This window comes from Cervus elaphus, chromosome 12, assembly GCF_910594005.1.
Source record: "Cervus elaphus chromosome 12, mCerEla1.1, whole genome shotgun sequence".
In the NCBI taxonomy this organism is placed as follows: Eukaryota; Metazoa; Chordata; class Mammalia; order Artiodactyla; family Cervidae; genus Cervus; species Cervus elaphus.
The window spans coordinates 56,266,404-56,289,262 of record NC_057826.1 but is presented as its reverse complement, the minus strand read 5'-3'; the positions used below and the strand labels follow the sequence as shown (position 1 = coordinate 56,289,262).

Below are 22,859 nucleotides of genomic sequence, written 5' to 3'. Positions count from 1 at the left end.
TGTAAACTTGATTCACTAATTCATTTGTACATTAATTCAGAGAGCCAGGTGCCAGCTAAGCACTGGACAGTGTGCGTGGTGGGAAGAAGCAAAGGGGCAAAGGATGGCAGCCTCCACCCAGGACAGTCTCAGAGTTTAGGACAGGGAGCAGCCATGGCTGGGATTCCAGGAGAGTTGCTGGAGAAGGTAGTAGAGGCCAGAGAGGAAGGCGTGGGCCCCAGACCTCAGGGCTGGAACGGGCAGGCGTCGCAGAGGCTGACTGTGAATGGTAATAAACACTGCAGGAGCCAAAGCAGACCAGAAGGACAGGCCAGGAGCCTGAACTAGCCACAAACGCAACACCCAGGTCCTTATGGAATCACTCCTTAAAGTTCAACTTACTCTAGTATTTTCAACAGGACACTTTTTTTTTTTTTTGCCTTTACCTAAATCCAGCTATCTCCCTCACAACACACAAATGATCAGTTAATGGTGCTTGAGTATCTTTTTAAAAATGTCATATGAAGGCCTCTGAGGACAACCCTCTCACTAAATCCCATTCTTTTTACAACTTAGCAGGGAGCAGGAGAGGTATTTATAAATACCACTACTTCCTAAATAATGTGACTCCTAGAAACATTATTTACTGGTAAGGAACACTGTCTCTCCATTTTGCTAGACACACAAAGTTAGGAGAGAAACATATCACATTTTACTAAATAAAACAGCAGACCATAGGTATGGGCCTGTCCTGGGTCCTTCCCCAAATGGTGGCCAAGCTCTTTTCTAATGTTAATTATTCTTTTTTGATGTTTAATTTCAAAGTATAGTTTGGATGGTTTGCTTACAAGATAAAGTTTAGGTGTTAAAATGTTTTTCCAGAAGAAAACCAAAATATTATCCAACTTTACTTTTAGATCTCCAACATAGAAAAGGTCACCTTGCTTGACTTGGCTTTTTGCTTTCCTTTAAGTTCAGAAACTTAAAGACAAGGAGGGGGGCCTCATATATTTGTTATTGTTGTCGTTGTTGATTGTTTCAGCCGGAAAGCTTGACTTTTCCAAAAACAAAAGGCAAGGGATGTTTTCTAGAATTTCTCAAAGCTCGGAAGCCATAACTTATACCAAATGTAAACAAAGGCCATTCTGTATCATGTCCATACAGAATGTATACATTATCGATTAATGGCAATTCAGTAACTTCAGAGTTTTACCTTACTCAGAATAAATAAAGTTCAGCTAGAGAAAGAAAGGTACTCAAGGAAAGAGACTCTGTTTTAAGAAGCAAAGCTTTCAAAGCTTCTGGCATTGATTGCCAACAATAAATGTCAGATAGGAGGAATCCTGGTTCTACATCTAGAGAAGCTCTGTGAGATAAGGAGGTCCTATAGATTGTGAAGGAATTGAAGGGGATGGGAAAGGGAAGGAAAAAGTAAACAGAGCTGGGAAGGGGAGAGTCTGGCTTTTTACTGTGGGGTCTGGGTATTTAGCTAGTCAACAAATTTTATTCATTCTTTCAGCCAGTGAGCAAATTTATTTCAATGAAAAGTTATTCAACATCTTTATATGCCCTCCTTGAGACAAGCACTTATTACAGATGGCAAGCATTTATTTAATCTACTTGTCTTCACTGAAATAGGCAAATAGAAGAATTTTAATTAGAATTTAGGATCCCAGAGTACCAGCCATAAAAATCTGGCTGTTTAAAAACCACCTGCACACCAAATGATCACGTTTAAAGTTCTCTCTCAGTTCCACAACATTCTACACCTAATCGCTAAAGAGCCCACTTCAAGATGTCCTGCAGGGCGCCTCCTCCTAGAACACTCCTTGACTGGTTTCCTAACCGGAAAGGTCTACACATTCCTGGAGAAAAGACTTCGCAAGAACCCCACATGCTCTGTCCTTGAAGGGAAAGCCTCAGATGGGCTGCCAAACCTCACAAAAGGGTCACCCGTTTCCAACTTCCTCAGGATCCCAGGGAGGAGAGGAGCAGGGCCCGTGCTGCGGAGCTTCAGGATCCACCTTCCTGCTATCAGAAAAAGCCAGAGCCCTCAGCAGAAATCAGACAGCTTCAGGCTCTTTCCTCCAGGTGCAGGACATCGCCAATCAATGCTGACTTGATGCTTGGCAAAGCCAGGCTGATGGATACAAAGCATGCTCCTCAATAAGTTCCTAGTTTATGCAACTTACTTAATTAATTTCAGCCATCTGGCCAAATATCACGACAATACCATCCATGTCCCAAAGGGTTTGCCTAAAGTGACTTACAAAAATTATAATGAAAATTAAGAAGTAGGATCACAAAGTTCCCCTTCCTATCTTCTTTAGGTTCTCATGCTCTCTACACTCCTAGCATTATTAGCTTCTCATCTCCATTGTTTGGTGTGAATGCTAATCTCCAATCCTTAGTATATTTCTCTATCTACCATTACCTATACATCACTGTCACTTGCATGATTTTCCTTAATTCATTTTTTCTGCCCTTAATCCTACAGATCCTGCCAAAAATACCAAAATAAATGCCCAGTACTATCACATCCCTAATATTGTAACTTTCCCCACACTTGGTCTTTAGCAAAACTTCAGCATTTCTTTAACCAATTTCCATATATGTCTCTGTGCTTTATGTCTGCATAGCTAGATCTCAGACACAAGCTAAACTCTCTCAGACAGACTGTAGGCCTCCCTTCTTTGGGACCTCAGCTTCAAAATTCAAAAAAGCTACAACCATGTCCTGCTTTTACTTCTCATTTTCTCACTGGATCCAACCCCCTCCATCAATGACCATCATTCTTTGAAACACATTGGCATATCTCACTCCCGAGGTGAGGCCTCCACTGGGAAGCCTTCTGCTCATCTTATTTTACTGCCCATACCTGCCTTCATCCATATCTTCAGCCTTAGCTCTCTTGGCCTTCTTCCAGGACACATCTTCGGCCAGCACAATCTGTCCTGCTGCCCCATTCTCAATATCCATTATTTCAGCCCAACTTAAACAAAAGTTGACAAAACATTCCTTGTACCACACATATCTATGAAGCCCAGTTTTCTATGCCCCTCCATCCCTCAAACACCACCACCCTCGAGAAAAAGACACAGTTAAAGTAAACATTAGTCCTCTTTATGTCTCCCGTCAGTAAATTCTTTGAAGGTCAAACTGACTCATTGGAAAAGACCCTGATACTGGGGAAAACTGAAGGCAGGAGGAGAAGGGGATGACAGAGGATGAGACAGTTGGATGGCATCACCGACTCGATGGACAGGAGTTTGAGCAAGCTCCAGGAGTTGGTGATGGATAGGGTAGCCTAGCATGCTGCAGTCCATGGGGTCGCAGAGTCGGACACTACTGAGCAACTGAACTAAACTGGGACTTTGATCTGTGATGTACTTATGACAATTCAAGGAGTCTCAGATTGTGTTGACAAACACTATTTGGTCATAGCTTTTTAGATACAGTAACACCTTGACATTCCTACAGTATCAGTTACCACATCCTTTCACATCCATCACAAATGTCCATGGTGAGAAAAGACAACATCTGAAACAGTTTTAAAAGGTAAAAATGCCTTTCCTCTGACATCTTCAAGTTTCTGGTAACTCTGCAACACGTTATATGCCAAGGTTCAAGAAGGCCATGTAGAACTCACACAGTCTGTCAAGCAACGTAGATTACTGTTTGCCAAAATCTATTTTCAAAGAACTATTAAAACAACAACTAATGTCACAGGGCTCTTTAAAGTATTCAGAAGGAACCTTCAATGTGGGTAATTAAAGAAACATCCTCTCTCCAAACAGAATCTTTATCTCTTTTCTAAATGAAACATTCTGAAGCCAGCTCAGCATTTGGCAACATTTCTGAAGATTAATTTTAATTAGAAAAGTAAGAGATGGATTCTACAAATCTTCCCACGCTCCGCCCCCACCATAAAGAGGCCCAGACAGAAGTTGCAATGCAGAAAACCTTGTATTTAAAGAGTCCTTAAGTAAAAGACTCACATCACAGTATCCTTTCAAGATAGAGAAATCAAAAAACCAGAATCTGGTCCTATATCAACCCCATGTAAGGGAACACAGATCTGCTGAGCAAATGCACCTCCTAAGTCTAAGGGACTATGATGGCTACTTTAAAATGTCCCCTTAGTGAATTTTCACAACAGTCCTATAAGGTAGGCATTGCTACCTCATTTTACAGGTTAATAAACTAAGACTGAGGCTGGATCATTGCTTCCAAAGTCACTGGATAACCTTTCATAAACTACTTCTTTCAAAAGATTTTTTGTCATTATCTTCACATCAGAAGCATTATTTCCATGCTACAGATGAAACTGAGAAAAATATTTGTCTGCATTACAATTTTCAGTTTCAAATAAGTTCTGATAAAATTGGAATCCTAAAGCTCTCAGAGTGACTTCATCACCCCACAGGTTCTGTGCAACTGCTCATCTCTCCAATTCATCTCACTCAGCTCAAGATTACCTTTTTTTCCTCTGTTGAAAAAGTAAGACAGATGCAGCTGAATTAACTTCAGACCACTGGAATACTAATTTGGAAGTAATAAGGAATCAATAGTATCCTTGGCAAATTTCATTCCGAGTTCATTCTTCCTTTGAATGAGATATGAGTCCAAGGACTCTTCTGGCACTAAGATCACATCAAAACAATAAAACAAGACTCATTAACTGGAAGTCTTTGGAGAAGGCATAACTATTGTTGTGTCTACCTACATCACTTGTGCCAATAGAATGGGTCCTGCATGAAAAGTCTGGGTAGAAGCAACAACAACAAAAACCTAAGAACCAAGAAGTCTATATTATAGGGACTTCCCTGGTGGTCCAGGGACTGGAACTTTATGTTCCCAAAGCAGGGAACCTGGGTTCAATTCTGGTCAGGGAACTAGATCCCACATACTGAAATTGAGAGTTCACGTGCCACAACGGAGGATCCCACACACCACACACAAAAAAAAGTCTGTATTCTAAACCTGCCTTTGCCTTACTATGTACAGAATTCTGCACACTCACCTTAACTTACTAGGTAATGGCAAACAGTAGTCTTGCTGTACTTGTCTTGCAGCAGTGTTGTGAGAAGACAGCATGATAAAGTGTTGTTATAAGAATTAACAAGATATCCTGAATAAACAACACATATAATCATTGTCTAAGTAGTCAGTCTTTCCTTTGAACCCTTACCTTCTCCATAGTCAAAAAGAGCACTCTTTGAAAAACAAAAACTTCTATTTAAAATCCTTCAAGAGCTGCCCAGTGCCAAAGAACCAAGTCCAAACTCTTAGCAGAGCATGATCTGCCCCTAACCCATGGCCTTCCCAGCCTCATCCCCACCATCCTTCCTGTTCAGTAATAGGATACCACGTGTAATGCCCCAAAACACATTAACAATATAGTATGTAGGTGATATGTCATATGCTACCCCTTCTATAAGGAATGTTAAACTCTGCCCAACTCAGATTCAAAGACAATTGCTCACTGCAACTTTCCCAGATTAGATTCCCTAACCAGTGAGGGGTGGAGTTAGTCTCTTTAAGATGTCACTTCACTTATATTGAATCATAATCAATGTTCTATTAAACTCTGAGATCCTTGAAAGTAAAGAATATGTCCTTTCACAGTGTCTACACACCCTCACAGTAAATGTGCAAAAAAGTTTGTTGGATAAATAAATCTCAACTATGTTTAAATATAAAGTACTTATACATACATATATTAATATATCACATATATATGTTTAGAAAAGAAGATTGGAAGAAAACAAAATAGCAGTGGTGACCTCTGATTAGTATAATTATAAACAGTGTTTATTTTCTAAACTTTGTATTATAGGTATGTTAAACTTTAAATATGTTTTTTAAACTTATGGACAAAAATAAATGAATGAATCAACATACTTACCTTATTTATCTTTATCCAACCCTCCACCTAGCCCAATGCCCTGCACAAAGAAGGTGCTCGATATATGTGTTTGAATTAAATATACTCTGTTGAATTGAATAACTGAAATGTCAAATCTATGCATTAAAAAGTTATTCAATAAACTAGATGTTTCCCAAAAATTGGCAAAAATCAATTCAAATGATTTTTTAAATCTCTAGATCCTCTTTGCTTACTAGAGTCTTTAGTAGATACTCCTCTCGCTCAGGGAACACAGAATAAGGATGGCCACCATCTTGAATCATGCAGGGAGAGTGTGCAAGCTACTTAACCTCCCTGAACCTGAAGGAGGATATGTACCGCCTCTATATAGCTAAAAATCACATTGATGAGTTAAAATAGAGATAAGGTGAAAGAGTTTCAGCCCTTGGAGTATGACATTTTAGATTCAGGTTGAATTTCATGGAGGAAGCCCTTACCTACCCCAGGAATGAGGCAACTACCCTTTGCCATACCACTCTGACCCATCTGATCATCCATTTGGAGTACTTCAGTGAATGAACGCATGCAACATACTTACCTTCTTTATCTTTCTCCAACCCCCCCCACCTAGCCCAATACCCTGCACAAAGAAGGTGCTCAATATCTCAGGTAGAGACTATACAATGGACCAAGGGCAGTCTCCTGTAAAGTAGGGAGCATGTGAACTGGTACCTGAGTGACAGTTTGGCAAAAATTATCAAAAACTTTATATAAAATGCATCACTCTGGCCCACCAATCCCACTTCCTGGAAAGTCAAGTGGTGACATGGTGTAAAGATTTAGCCTAAAAAAGAAAAAGTGCTTCACAAGCTTACAATGATTAAAAATTGGAAATAACATTGCTGACCACTGGGCACAGTGAGAAATCCACTGGATGGAATATACAAACATTAACGATGATGTTGTAGAAATATATTTATTGACAGTGAAATATATTCAAAACTTACTAAAAAAAGTTACAAAACAGTATGTGGAGTGTGAATCCATCATTAATAGACAGAGACACATACAGACATGGATAGGAAAAAGCTCTGGCAGGTGCACACAAAACCGTTTAACAGTGGTTATCTTAAGTGGCAGGAAAATGAGTGGTTGTTCTTTTCAAAACTGCCTGCCATCTTCTGATGTTTTTCCTTCAATGAACATATAATTAGAAACAATTCTTGTATATATGAGGTGATTCTAAAAATAAACAATCAAACCATAAACTCCCTCCTGCATCCGCACTGGGGCACTCACATCTCCTAAGCAGTTCTCCTTACAAGAGTGACCACCTCTCAGACCCTCAGAGAAAGCCTGGAGAAAACCAAGCCACTTTCAGCCCTGGTGCCACCAAACCGTACATCAGGTTCTTCGGGAGAGCAGACTCAAGAGAAACTTCAAGCCTGGGTTCCAGCCCAGAATTCAAGCCCATCTTTCAGTAAGCACAGAGACCAAGCATCCCTGGTCGCTTACCTCTCCCGAGGGCGGGGCCCCACGCTTGGCTTCTTCGTAGGCGCCCACCTGCTCCCAGGTGGCCAGAAAGGCGTGGGTGGGAGTGAAGTGCGCGCCAGAGAGCGGGAAGCCTGCGCGCACGTAGCTGGCGGCCAGGCCCAGCACCGCCGGAGAGGTGTCCTGGCGGAACAGGACCCGGCCCCTGCCGCCACTGGTATCGATGTCGGCCAGGAAGGGGGCGATGGCCGGGAAGTCTGTGGGGAAATCGTCGTCCACATACTGGGTCTCCCTGGGGAAGTCCTGGGTGGAGATGATGCCGTTGGTGCCCACCTGGGGAATGAGGGGGACAAAAAGATGACCGTAGGAAGCCCAAGGACGCGCAAGCCTACCCTGTGGCACCGCAAGAAGGGAAGGGAGCCCTCGGGGCATGAAGCTCCCCACTTCCCCATCCTGGAAGCCTGACTCCTGGTTCATAGCGACCAGTGCAACTTCAGCCGGCGTCGCCCCCCGCCCCGACTCCACCCCGCCACCCTATCCCACACGTGCAGTGCAATAGGTCCAGGAGCCTCCTTCTCCTTCACATATCTTTTCACTTCCAGCACAACCCTGTGGGAAAAGCTCTGGGTTTGAGGAAGGAACACCCAGTTCTGCAAACTTGCACTGCCCCCTCGCTGAACTTAACTTTAGACCCCATTGGCCGCCTTAGGAATCCCACCTTCTTTTCTGCCTGGGATGCTTATGCAGCTGCGAACAATTCTTACTGTCCCCTTGTAGCAGGGGAATGCAGTGCTCTTGGCAAAGGCAAAAAGCCAGGTCCCACCCCAAGGGTGCTCGGGGACAGCCGACCACGCGGACTATTTCCTCCCCTCGGAAGGCAGGGGTCCGGTGAGATTCACACTACCAATGACCCCTGTTCAGAAGCTGCTAGAAATCTGCCAAGTCCCACACCATGAAGAAGCTAAACTTACGTAGAGGTCGCTGAATTGAGCATCGTAGAAGCGCAAGGAAAGCGTCAGCTTCACTGCGGCTGAGCTTTCGTCGTCGCCTTCCTGCAGGAGCTGGTCCCCTCGCGACTGCCCATAGGGGAAGAGCTCGCTTGGGTGCAGCGCCGCGGCCCGCGACAGCAGCAGCAGCATTAGCAGCAACGGCGGCGGCAGCGCCGGCCGCCCGGCCGCCGGGTCCCCCCGCATGCTTGCTCGGCCCTGGGCTGCCCCGCGACAGACCTCGTCCCGCCCAGCCAGCCAGCCCACTAGCGGCGCCGAGCGGGCCTCAGACCTGGATCCCCGCGGGTGCCCGGGCGGGGCGGGACTCTGGGCCCTCCCAAAGCGCTGATTGGCCGCGGCCTTGGGCCCGGACCCAATCGCCTGCTCTGAGAAAGTTCGACAGCGGCCACCACATCTGGTTCTCGTTAAGTTCTCCAAGGCAGCGGTCACCGGAGCGGCGGGGGCTGGAGAGGTGAAAGCCCCCGCCAGGGGTGATCGGAATTACTTCTCCTCCGCCTCCGCTCCCCGAGAGCTCGCGGGGCGGGGAGTTCATCTCCACCCTCCTAACGGGGCTACCCGGAGATCCTGGCGAGTTCCGCCCCGTGGACCAAATGGCCCGCACGGTTCGAAGGCGGCGGCGCTGCAGGAGATGACCTCGGCGCCAAGGAGAACCTCGAGGCGGCGTGTTCAGCTGCTGGCTGGCGCGACGTGCCCCGCCAGCCTGGCAGGGCGAGGGTGGTGGGGGTTACGATTTGCGCCCTGCCCTGGGGTCCCGGGCGCCCATCGCCCTGGACGTCAGGCTCTCGAACCGGGAAGCAAAAGGCATTGTCGCAGCCACAGCTTCCCCCGCGGCCGCTTCACTTCACCCAGAGACTCGCTGCGGAGAACCGCGGCTTTGTGAGAAGCCTGGGGACTGACTCCTAAATTCCATCCCCCTCCCTAAGGTTGCCTCCCAGGAGGACGGGACCGCCCGGAAGGACTGGGCCACCGGGCCGAAATGCCTGCCAGTCCGAGTCAAGAGCGTTGTTTACCTTCCCCGGGGAAAACCGCACCCGAGAAGGGCATGAAACGCGACAGTGTGCGATCGGCTCTGTTTGGGGCGTGGAATAAGTCATCCGGTTTGGACACCAAGCAGAAACGGGCTAGGCGCCACGGTGGAGAGACCCTGGGTCGGGCATCGATGCTGCTCTTGACCGCCGCCGCAGAGGTGGTAACCCGAGCTCTCCGCGGAACTGGAAACCTCACAACCGCCAAACCAGATGCCCTGAGAGTGTGGGGGAACCCCATCTACCATAAATGTACCCTCAGCGAAGCTTCAGTAGCTGGAAGAGATTTTACTACCAATTTTATTATCAAGAGCTTGAGATTTCCGAGAAAGTCTGTTTTCTCTCTTGGAATCTCCCTGGGGTCTTTGGAAGCAAAGGTATTTTAAAAGAAGGGAAAAGCAAACCCTTGGAAATGCCTTTAGGAATGCTCAAAAAACAGATTTCTTTCTGTGGGTCTTACTCCCGTTATACAAATCCTTACCAGCCCACAGAGCCAAGCCCTGAAAACTTTAAAAAGATCAGACTGTGAGACTCACAGAATCAACACAAAACGGAAAACTGGCCTAAAGTAGTTTGCTTCCTCAAACTGTGAAGACAGTATATTTGATGTTACGAAAATGTATTTGTGTTTGCATATATTATGTTCTCCTTTCTTTTGGAGACAGATTATTTTCATTGTACTAAGGAGGAAATAGCTCAAAGACATTAGGTGACTTGACTTGCCCAAGGTCACCTAAAGTTATTCTGTGATGTGAAATCCTTCACTGATTTTTGAGGCTCTTGCAAACCTCTCAACTGAGAATAATAATAGTTAACATTTATGAAGTGGTAATAAGCCATAAGTTAGTGAGTCAGGCAGACCCTAAGATGGCCCTCAATGACCCCCATTTCCTAGTGTTTACTCCCTTATATAATCTCTTCCCCTGGAGTGTAGGCTGGCCTAGTGACTTCTTTTTTGTTTTTTAATATAATTTTATTTATTTATTTTGCTTTTTTTTGGTTGCACTGGGTCTTTATTGCTGCATGGGCTTTTCTCTAGTTGCAGTGAACAGGGGTTACTCTTTGTTGTGGTGGGTGAGCTTCTCATTGTGGTGGCTTCTCTTATTGTGGGACACGGACTCTAGGGCACATGGGCTTCAGTAGTTGCAACTCCTAGACTCCAGAGCACAGGCTCAATTGTTGTGGCCCACAGGCTTAGTTGCTCGTGGTGTGTGGGATCTTCCCAAATCAGGTATTGAACCCATGTCTCATACATTGAAGGTGGATTCTTTACCACTGAGCCACCAAGGAACCCCCTAGTGACTTCTAAACCAAAGAATGTGGCAACAGAGTTGAGAAATCATTTCAAATATTAGGCTAAATCTGTCTTGCTGGCAGACTCTCTCTCCCTGGTTTTGATGAAGCAAGCAATTATGCTGGGAAGGCCAGCATGGCAAGGCACTGGGGGCCACCCCTGGCCAACATCCAACAAAGCACTGAATTCTGCCAACAACCATGTAAGTGAGCCTGGAAGGAGATCCTTCCCCAGTTATGTCTTGAGTTGTTGTTCAGTTGCCCAGTCGTGTCTGACTCTGCGACCCCATGGACTGCCACACACCAGGCCTCCCTGCCCCTCGCCATCTCCTGGAGTTTGCCCAAGTTCATGTCCACTGCATTGGTGATGCCATCCAGTGATTCATTCGTTGCCACCCTCTTCTCCTTCTGCCCTTAATCTTTTCCAGCATCAGGAACTTTTCCAATGAGGAAAAGTTCATTGGAACAGGTGGAACAGCCACCTGTTCGCATCAGGTGACTAGAATACTGGAGCTTCAGCTTCAGCATCAGTCCTTCCTATGAGTATTCAGGGTTGATTTCTTTAGGATTGACTGGTTTGATCTCCTCACTGTCCAAAGGACTCGCAGGAGTCTTCTCCAGCACCACCGTTCAAAGGCATCAATGTCTTGAGACAGCACATTAATTCTGGCTGACACTTGGACTGCAGTCTTGTAAGAGACCCTGAAGCAGAGAATCCTCACTAAACAAGATTCACATTCGGGACCCACAGATACTATGAGAATTTAATAAAATCATGTTATTTTAAAGTTGTTATGGTTTGGGATAAATTTGTTATGCAGCGATAGTTAAGCCACAGAGCTAGACACCATGCTAAAGAAATCAAGACTTGATTTCTGGGTTAAAAATACACACACACAGTTACTGCTACATAGCTAGTAAGTACAAGAACTGTGATTTGAACTCAGTTTTGTCTGATTTCTAAACCTCTGCTCTTGAGTACTAAATCACATTGCCACGAGGCCCTCTGCAAGGCTGCTCAGGCCTACCTCTCTAACTTCAGCTCTGGCCATGGTTATCCTTTCAGCTGAGACTTTAGTTCTCAAATGCAACCTGTATTATGGTTAGGAACATCCATACATACATTTCCCAATTCATCTCATCTAGCCAAAACTTACTCATTATTCAAGACTTAAATCAAAACCCTTCTCTTCAGGAAGCCTTCTTGGAAACAAGCCTAACACAGAAGACCCTTCTCTGCCCCATATGCCCAGTGTTTGTCATTATCATATCTTCTGTCATCCCTAATCTCTGCATGTCCCACTCCCCACCACTACCACACTAGGCGAACGGGGACTTGGTCTCATTCAGGGCCTGCTACAGTGCCTCCCTGGCCTGTTGGCAGATGTTTAAAGAAGTATTTGTTGAATAAGTGAAGCCAAGCTTCACTTCACAGACATGGATCCTAGGGCTTCACTTCACTTCACTTCACAGACATGGATCCTAGGGCTAGGATCCATGTCTGTGGCTCAAATGAAACATTCTTGTCCCTACAACACCTTTCTTGTTAATCTGACCTGAGTTTTGTAATTATCTTCATCTGGCTATCTAGTGACTTACCTACCATGGCTCTCCAGTTTTTGTCATTCTTTCATTCATTCATCCGCTCTACAACTATTTCCTGGGAGTTTACCATGACAAACCCAGCTCTGCAAGAAATAATGGAGTGCAAGATGTGACTCTTCACCTTACAAATCTCATAATCAGTTGCAAAAACAAAGCAGGAATATGGGGGGGGGGGGGTGGGAAAGGACCAATGCTACAAGGTAACATGCATTTACTAGAAAAACAGGCAAAAAAATGCCTTTGAACTGAGAGACTGTCGCTAGGTGTGAATCTGGTGTTATCCGAATACAAAAGAAGTAGATTCCAAGGCAAGAGGCTGAAATAAGCAGTCCTGACTCCTGTTTGCATTAAAGTGGCCAAATTATTTTTGAAATATGAAGCTTTGGACAGCTGTGCATGAGCAGATATTCCTTTGAACTCTTATTCTTATATTATTTTTAAAAGACTCTATGGCACCCAAAGAGTGGTTTCTTCTTTAAAATGTCACTTTGGGCCTGGAGGGAAAGGAAAAAAAAAATCTGTCATGGCTATTTCAATGGTCAAAGTAAATACTGAAGAAATATTTCTCTTGTATACTCAGCTCCAGAGTAGAATTTCCATGACCTGCCAGACTAGCTAAAGAGACTGAGGCCCCTTTCTGGCCAGAAGTTATAGAGGACTTCTCTAGACACTTTTAGTCCTCTTGGATTGGATCTTCAAGTAATTGCTTGAGAGAGAAGATTCTCAACTGTAGGAGTTTTTCTCCCAAGCCAAGGATGGTACCAGATATCTTGTCAATAGACCTTGGCAAGTCTCCAAAGTTACACACACACACAAATATATATATAGTGGTTATATTTTTGTTATAAATACCAAGACTGTAAGAATGATGATACTTTCTATTATTTTAATCAAGAGAATGAAAACACATTTGCTCCACAGTGTGGCAAATAGATTTTGGTATTCAAGGCCAAGTTCTATATATAGAATGGACTTGTGTGTGTACATGTTTATACTGGAGATGGCCTTGGCAGAAAATGTTCTGGTTCTTGTTGCACACAGTGATTCTTTGCATAACTTGAATCTCTATTAAATTCCAGGCTGGGTGTTCTAGCATGTAGTGAAAATAGAGCTGTACAAATTAGCATGTCTCCACAGACTCAGGATGGACTGAAATCATGCATAGGCCTAAGAAAAACCATTCACCTCTGAGACATTCCTATCGCTTGGATTATATTTGAAGGTTATTACAATGTAGGTGGGACGCTCTACTTTCAAATGACCTCCAAATACACCAAGCCCTAAATTTTTGCTTGAGTTTTGCATTTATATTCAACTCCCTGCTGAATTTCCTTGGGATGACACCACAAATCCACATTTAAGTGTTAGGGAAATTAAAATGGAGGAAGTCCTGTTCAGGCTTCAGAAGCAGGATAGCAGGCCTCTGACCTGCTTCTGACCATCCTAGACACTTCCCAGATTCTGTTTCTGCCTGTAAGCACAGCAAGTGAGGCAGCACTCAGATAAGAAAAGGAGTGGGTCTTGGAATCTCTTAAGCCCCTAAGAGCCTGGCCAGCCCCGCAAACTGAAGAAGTCATATGACTCACAAAGTAAAACACACAGCATTGTAAAATTTAAAGGAAATACCAGAAATGACACTTAAAAGCATCAAAACAAACAACCCAATTAACAACTGGGCAGAAGACCTAAACAGACATTTCTCCAAAGAAGACATATAGATGGCCAAGAGGTACATGAAAAGATGTTCAACACTGCTAATAATTAGAGAAATGCAAATCAAAACTACAGTGAGGTATCACCTCACACTAGCCAGAATGGTTATTACCCAAAAATCCACAAACAATAAAGGCTGGAGAGGGTGTGGGAATGTAAATTGGTACAGCCACTAGGAGAACAATATGGAGGTTCCTTAAAAAACTAAAAATAGAGCTACCATGTGACCCTGCAATCCCACTCCTGGGCATATATCCAGAGAAAAATATAGTCCAAAAGCATACATGCACCTTTGCAGCACTGTTTATAGTAGCCAAGACATGGAATCAACCTAAATGTCCATTAACAGAGGAAAGGATAAAGAAGATGTCGTACATATATACAATGGAATATTACTCACCCATTAAAAAGAATGAATTAATGCCATTAGCAGCAATATGGATGGACCTAAAGATTGTCATACTGAGTCAAGTGAGTCAGAGGAGAAATATTGTATGACATCTTTTATATGTAGAATCTAAAAAGAAATGATACAAATGAACTTATAAAACAGAAATAGACTCACAGACTTCAAGAATGAATTTATGGTTGCCAGGGGGAATGATGGGGGAAGCACTCATTAGGGAGTTTGGGATGGACAATATACACACTGCTGTATTTAAAATGGATAACCAACAAGGACCTACTGTATGGCACATGGAACTCTGCTCAATGTTATGTGGCAGCCTGGATGGGAGGGGAGTTTGTGGGAGAATGGATACATGTATTTGTATGGCTGAGTTCCTTTTCTGTTCACCTGAAACTATCACAACATTGTTAATTAGCTACACCCCAATATAAAAGAAAAAGTTCTAAAAATATATAAAATATTTTTCAAAAAAAAGAAAAACCGGAGCTGTATTTTTGCATGCAAACTGATGATGGTAGGACCCCCCCCAAACAGCAATTTGAAATCTCTTCCCTGGGGTGGATGCACCATCTGAGACTGTTCCCAACTGGGACTCCAGATTGCTGTTACTTAGGGACTTCCTAGTACTGTTTAAGTCTGGATGTAGGTTGGCCCACTTTGATGATGTATACACTGCTACTTCTCTCTATTGTTTCTATTTCTTCTCTTTTGTTCATTGTATATTGAAATTAAGTCAAAAAATCTATAAAAAATTGAAATTATTCATTTGTGAGTAATGAGTGGTTTCTTTTGTTAATGAATCCTTCAAATCTGAAATTAAAGTAATACTCTTGGCAAAACATAAATTGGTGCTATGAGATGGATTTGTAAAACAAAACACAACTTGTTAAGAAAAAAGACGTTAAGATTAATGAGGTTTTTATTCCTAGATGGGAAGATCTGCCTTACTGCTTGTTAGTTGCTGTAGGGGGCACATCCACTGGATTGTGTGAGAATTGGGACCCCAAATTAAAGTGGGCTGAACCTTTTGAAATTATTGAATGTTTGCAGCTCGTGCCAATTGAGAAAGGACAAAAATGCACCATGTTGGGTCTGAGAGGCTGGATCCTCCTCTCTGCATATCGCCAGGTACATGAAGCCAAATTAAAATTGGTTGAAGAGAAGTCAGAACTAGAGAAATAATTATGTGATTTGCAAGGATGATTGTCCATGTTACAATGTCAAAATTATATTTTAGGTGACTAAGTCTCCACTTGCCAGTCGATAGCGGAAAAAGCCGCTGTAAAGGTTGCACAAGCTAAATATCAAAAACAGCACAGTAAGGTTAACAAGAAGGTAGTTCATCCGGCGATAGCTAAATCGGGGTAGACTGAGACCCTGACGATTGGGGTATGGATATCTGGGATGGTAGTTCAAATCCAGAGGCAGAGGATGATTCAAGCTCGAGAGCACAACCTAGCTCTATGCAAGCCAAGAAGGAATCAAACCCCCTAATTTTTATGCTGAGTTGGCATAGTGTGGAAAATGGAAACTGATGCGCAAGGGAATGTCATAAAGAAGGATACCCTTGAGGATAACACCCAGTATGAAATTAACGACATTCTAAGCTGATTTACTTAGAGGGCTGAAGAGCCCCTTATTTCTCGGATAGTGTGTGTATACGACACTGGGGCAGCTGGAACCCTCATAGATGGGGATGACACAAATAAATCTGGCACTATCAGCAATGATTCGTTTGTGCAACAAGTTTTTATTAATAAAAGTCAAAGTCCTGGAGACTCAATTCTACTAGAAGTGGTGGTTGAAGGATGCGTTAAGAAATATCCTTTAAAATCCACCTGGCCTGGGAGTGATCGCCCTTGGTATGCATTAAAGGACTGTGTTCAGAGACTGAAGAAAAAGGCTATGAAAAGTGCCATCTTTGCAGAGCACACGAATGAGATGTCACAAATGCCTTTAACAGTACAAATGAGAAAGAAGATCTTTAAAATGGCCCCTCCAAGCTACAATTATGCCATTTTAACCCTATTTTAAATAAGATGGGCACACCCATTAATTAATTGATAAAGTCCAGCAACTGAGTGACTTAGGAGAATGGAATTTCGAAAAATAGGAGGAGAAAGAAAAAAAAAGCAATAACAGAGTATCTAGAAAAGACACATTTATGGCTCACATTAAAGAGAGAGTTCCTAGAGAGAAAATTGAGGGAGTAACTACTAAAGAATTATGGGAAATGCACTGTAAGAATGGATTAGATATAAGAAAGGCTTCCCAGAAAACTGTTAAGGGTAAGGAACAAGAGGAAGGAAAAGGGGGACCAAGAGGAAATAATCCATTTAATGACAATAATGGTAAAGATGAGTCTAAGTAATCAGATTTGTTCCCCAACCCCATTTATCCTTGGACAGATATGGGGAAAATTAAAAACAAACAATGACTTGTGGGACAAGCTCCATAAATTCTTTGGCTAGGAAAGATAGGCGGCCTCATTTTAAAGTAATAATTTTTTTGAAAAATGACTCACCAATTACTTTTAGGGCATTATTTGATACCAAGGTGGAAGCCTCTTTAATCTATGGGAATCTCAAGAATTTTAAAAGACAAAAAAATAATAATGACAGGCCTTGGAGGTAAACAGACAAAAGCTGTACAAACCAAAATTGATTTAAAAATAGAGCAATTACCTCGAAGAACTTATTCAGTAATGACTGTTCCTATTCCAGAATATATAATTGGATTTGACATCGTGGCAGGCATGACTTTAAATCTAGAAGCAGGAAGATATCAATTTGGAGTACAGTTTACAACTGGCATCTCCTGTAATTGTGAGAAAGTTAATCATGCCCCCCTAAAATTTCTGGCTGCTACCAAATTAATTCAGCTAAAACAATATCAAATTCCTGAGGGACAGACTGATTATACAAGACCTATTAGAGGCTGGAGTATTAATTACTACATCTACTGAACGGAATGACCTTGTATGGCCAGTGGGGGCGGGGGGGGGGGGGGTGGTGAAGATGACTCTTGGAGAAAGGCTGTAGATTATTAGGAACCAAACAAGGTGGCAGGTATGACTTTAAACTGTCTGCTGCAGTTTCTGATACTATAACTTTAATAGAATGAATACACAGCCATTCAGGACAATGGTATGCAGTAACTGATCAGGCCAGTGCTTTCTTTACTATACTCACAGAAGAACAATCATGGAATCAATTTACTTTTACATGGCAGGGGTGACAATATACGTTCACCCACTTGGCACAGGGTTATGTGCCCAGTCCTGCTATTTGTCAATGACTTGGCGCTGAACATTTAGATCACATGTAAATGTTTGGTGATGTAAAAATATCTTATTATATTGATGATATTATGATACAAGGACCAACCAAGGAAACAGTGTTACAACTCTAAACCAATGTGTTAGTATTTTAAAGACACAAAGGATGGGAGATTAATCCCTCCAAAATTCAGGGACCTAGCCAGACTGTAAAAGTTTTGGGAATACAATGGGTTAAAGAACATAAAGAGATGTGGTCCCTCACCTAGAGGCAGACATCCTGGAATTCGAAGTCAAGTGGGCCTTCAGAAGCATTACTACAAAGTTAGTGGAGGTGATGGAATTCCAGCTGAGCTATTTCAAATCCTAAAAAATGTTGCTGTTAAAGTGCTGAACTCAATATGCCAGCAAATCTGGAAAACTCAGCAACAGCCACAGGACTGGAAAAGATCAGGTTTCATTCCAATTCCAAAGAAAGGCAATGCCAAAGACTGTTCAAACTACCACACAATTGTGCTCATTTCACATGCTAGCAAGGTAATCTTCAAAATCCTTCAAGCTGGGCTTCAACAGTACGTGAATCAAGAACTTCCAGATATACAAGCTGGATTTAGAAAAGGCAGAGGAACCAGAGATCAAATTGCCAACATCTGTTGGATCATAGAAAAAGCAAGAGAATTCCAGAAAAATATCTACTTCTGCTTCACTGACTACACTAAATCCTTTGACTGTGTGGATCACAACAAAATGTGGAATATTCTTAAAGACAGCACCTAACTTGCCTCCTGAGAAATCTGTATGCAGGTCAAGAAGCATCAGTTAGAGCCAGACATGCAACAACAGACTGGGAAAGTAGTATGTCAAGGCTGTATATTGTCACCCTGATTGTTTAACTTATATGCAAGTTATCCTGCTTGTTTAACTTACATCATGTGAAATGCCAAGCTGGATGAATGACAAGCTGGAATCAAGATTTCTGGGAGAAACATCAATAACCTCAGATATGCAGATGATACCACTCTAACAGCAGAAAGTGAAGAGGAGTTAAAGAGCCTCTTGATGAGGGTAAAAGCAGAGAGTGAAAAGGCTGGCTTAAAATTCAACATTCAAAAAACTAAGATCATGGCATCTGATCCCTTCACTTCATGGCAAATCGATGGGGAAAAAGTGGAAACAGGGACAGATTTTATTTTATTAGGCCCCAAAATTACTGCAGACAGTGACTGCAGCCACGAAATTATAAGACGCTTGCTCCTTGGAAGAAAAGCTATGAAAAACCTAGACAGTGTATAAAAGCAGAGATATCATTTTGCCACATATTCAAAGCTATGGTTTTTCCAGTAGTCATGTGTGGATATGACAGTTGGACCATAAAGAAGGCTGAGCTCCAAAGAACTGATGCTTTCAAACTGTGGGGCTGGAACAGAATCTTGAGAGTCCCTTGGACAGCAAGGAGATCAAACCAGTCAATTCTAAAGAAAATCAACCCTGAATATTCATTGGAAAGATGTTGAAGCCATACTCTGGCCATGTAATGCAAAGAGCTGGAAAAGACTCACTGGAAAAGACCCTGATGCTGAGAAAGACTGAAGGCCAAAGGAGAAGGGACAGCAGAGGATGAGATGGTTAGATAGCATCATCAACTAAATGGATATGAGCAAATTCCGGGAGATAGTGGAGGGCAGAGGAGCCTGGAGTGCTGCAGTCCATGGGGTCACAAGAGTCAGACATGACTTACCACCTGAACAACAACAAGGAACATAGAGAGATTTTACCTAAGGCAAGTGGTGCCAGTGGTAAAGAACTTGCTTGCCAATGCAGAAGATGTAAGAGATCCGGGTTCAATCCCTAGGTCAGGAAGATCCACTGGAGTAGGGAATGGCAAACCCACTCCACTATTCTTGCCTGGAGAATCCCATACTCAGAGGAACCTGGCAGGCTACAGTTCATGGGGTCACAAAGAGTCAGACATGACTGAAGGGACTTAGCATGCACACAAACAAAAGATAATGAAATTTAAAAGTCCCCAGACAAAAAAGGGAGGCTCAGAAATTTAGAAGGCTATTTGGTTTCTGGTGACAGCATATTCCACATTTGGGCCAGATATTAAGTCTACTTTACAAAGTAACTAGAAAAAAGTATGAATTTCAATGGCCTGATGAGCAACAACAGGCATTTTATGCCACTAAAACTGCAATTGTTGTTGTTGTTTAGTTGCTAAGTCGGGTCCAACTCTTTTGCAACCCCAAGGAGCCCACCAGGCTCCTCTGTCTGTGGGATTTTGCAGGCAGAAATACTGGAGTGGGTGGCCGTGCCCTTCTCCAAGGGATCTTGCTGACCCAGGGATCGAACCCGTGCCTCCTGCTTGGTAGATGGATTCTTTACCACTGAGGCACTTGGGAAGCCCCACTGAGGAAGGTAAAAGTAGCTAATCTGCAGAGTTATATGCTATTTATCAGATATTAGAGCGCTCACGGTGGCTCAGATGGTAAAGATCTGCCTGCAACACAGGAGCCCCAGGTTCAATCCCTGGGTTGGGACGATCCCCTGGAGAAGGAAATGGCAATCCACTCCAGTATTCTTGCCCAGAGAATTCCAGGACAGAAGAACCTGGTAGACTACAGTCCATGGGTGCGCAAAGAGTTGGACACGACTGAACAACTAACACTTTCACTTATCAGGTATTAAAGCAAGAGAATTTAACTAAATGTCATGGTCAGTAGCCAATGGATGGCCACTTGGCTTCCCCTATGGGTAAAGAATAACTGGCAAATTCACTCCAAAGTGCTATGGGGAAAGGAATTATGGTCAGATATTTTGGAAATTGCTCAAACTACTAATGTTTCAGTCTTTCATGTAGATGCTAATAGTATTCCAAATTCTACAGAACGATGGTATAACTCTATTACAGATGAACAAACCATAATTCAAGCATTAGAAGTCAATCCAGACTCTAGAGACTTAAAAGGTTTGACTCTACACGCACACCAAAAATATGGCCATCTGGGAGAAAAAGCAACATACAGGTGGGCTCAGGATTAAGGTGTTTCTTTTAACTATGGCTCTCATTATATTTGTTATTTTAACATAGCTGATCTGTCAACATATTAAACACAGAAGCTGGCCACAACTAGTCAAAGGGCAACTGGCACATGACAAGCTGCCTGGGCAAATATGGCAATTTGATTATATTGATCTGTTAATTTGAGATAAAGGATGCCAATATATATATTCTGCTGTGGACAGCTATTCTGTATATTTAGTGGCCACTCCCTTTGGGAAAGCCAATCAGACTGATAATATTAAAACACTGGAATAATTAATTTATATTATGGAGTTTTACTCTAAATTCACAGTGACAATGGGTCACATTTTAAGGGTAAGTTAATCCAAGAGTTTGCCCAGGAACATAGTACACAATGGATTTTTCATATTTCTTATAGTCCTCAAGTTGCTGGTTTGACTGAAAGAATGAATGGTTTGCTTAAACAACAATTAATTAAACTTGGAGAGGCTCTTATAAAAATCGGAGGACTAACTTGAATACTGCCCTCAATATTTTAAGTAACAGATCTATAGGAGTATCAGAAACTCCTTTGATGAAAATGACTATGGCAAACGTACAGATTCACAAAATAGACTTCCATCCTGAGACAACTGTGTATCAGGAAATTATCCCAGGAGCATCACAGCTCCTTTCCGAGCTCCTGGGGCCTCTCGACTGGATTTCTATCTATATCTAAACATACACTTACTAAAAGATTGATATGTGCTATTTCAACTGGTATTGGGAATAAAATGCCTCCTGGATACTGGATTAATCAAAGAACACTCCAGTTTAGTGTTAAAAGGTATTTCTGTCCATGGTGGGGGGGGGGGGTGAGGTTTATAGACTCAGACTACCAAGTAGAAATATGAGTAATTTTACAAAATAAAGGAAAGAATAATCTACTTATTAATACACAGGACTGCACTGCCCAGTTGTGGGTTCTTCCATGTGTAATTGGCAAAGTAAAGAAAAGGAGAACCTCCTACCTTACAAAAGGTTAGAGGTGATGCAGGGTTTGGATCCAAAAATGATACACATGCAATTGGAGTTAAAGTCTGGGTGAAGCAGCCTAATGGTCCTCCCAAACCTGCTGATACCACTGTGCAGGGGAAGGGCAACACTGTGTCAGTGATGATCCCTGGACAGGAAAAATGGAAATATGTGCCATTAACCCACTGTTATTCTCGTGAAGAGACTATTCTTGGGAGCCTGACTGTAAGGTGCATTGTCATTCACACCACAAACTTCAAGGATACGGAACAATTAAGAGAAAATATGAAGTGTAAGCACTGCTATATTTAAAATGGATAACTAACAAGGCCCTACTATATAGCACATGGAACTCTGCTCAATGTTATTGTGGCAGCCTGGATGTGAGGGGAGTTTGGGGGAGAATGGATACATGTATATGGATGGCTGAGTCCCTTCACTGTTCACCTCAAACTATCACAATATTGTTTGTTAATTGGCTATCAGTTCCATTCAGTAGCTCAGTCGTGTCTGACTCTTTGCGACCCCATGAATCGCAGCATGCCAGGCCTCCCTGTCCATCACCAACTCCTGGAGATTACTCAAACTCATGTCCATTGAGTCGGTGATGCCATCCAGCCATCTCATCCTCTGTCGTCCCCTTCTCCCAGCATCAGGGTCTTTTCAAATGAGTCAGCTCTTTGCATGAGGTGGCCAAAGTATTGGAGTTTCAACTTCAGCATCAGTCCGTCCAATGAACACCCAGGACTGATCTCCTTTAGGATGGACTGGTTGGATCTCCTTGCCGTCCAAGGGACTGTTAAGAGTCTTCTCCATAATGCAATACAAAATTAAAAGTTTGGAAAACAAGAAAATATGAAGAATGTCATTGGGGAATCTTCAACTGGAGAAATATAAGCTGGGCTTGAACTCAGGATAATTTCACCTGCCCTGCAAACAAGGCCTGTCCTTTCTTATCTCTGACTTTCCATGGACAAAATTTATCTGTTAGATTACACAACACTGGTAAATACATAGCTCAATCCTTAACTATCAATGCTAAATGGATGCTAGAGCCCCATGAACATAGCTTGATTTATGATAAAAAAAATTTTACAGTTATTTAATGATTCAGAAGGCAAAAGGAGAAGAGGGCAGCAGAGGAAAAGATGG

The 22,859-nt window shown here is 42.8% G+C and overlaps 1 protein-coding gene across 1 annotated transcript in view; it reads right to left on the bottom strand.

Moving 5' to 3' along the window:
- The window catches only part of NID2 (nidogen 2), an 80,543-nt gene extending 71,905 nt beyond the window's left edge, over positions 1–8,638 (bottom strand). The window contains exons 1-2 of the mRNA XM_043918956.1: positions 8,311–8,638; positions 7,364–7,672 (exon numbers count right to left, since the gene is read on the bottom strand). Of these exons, the coding sequence (XP_043774891.1) occupies positions 7,364–7,672; positions 8,311–8,532 (531 nt within the window). The 5' untranslated portion in view covers positions 8,533–8,638. The remainder of the gene's footprint in view (positions 1–7,363; positions 7,673–8,310) is intronic.
- Positions 8,639–22,859: the final 14,221 nt, after the last annotated feature.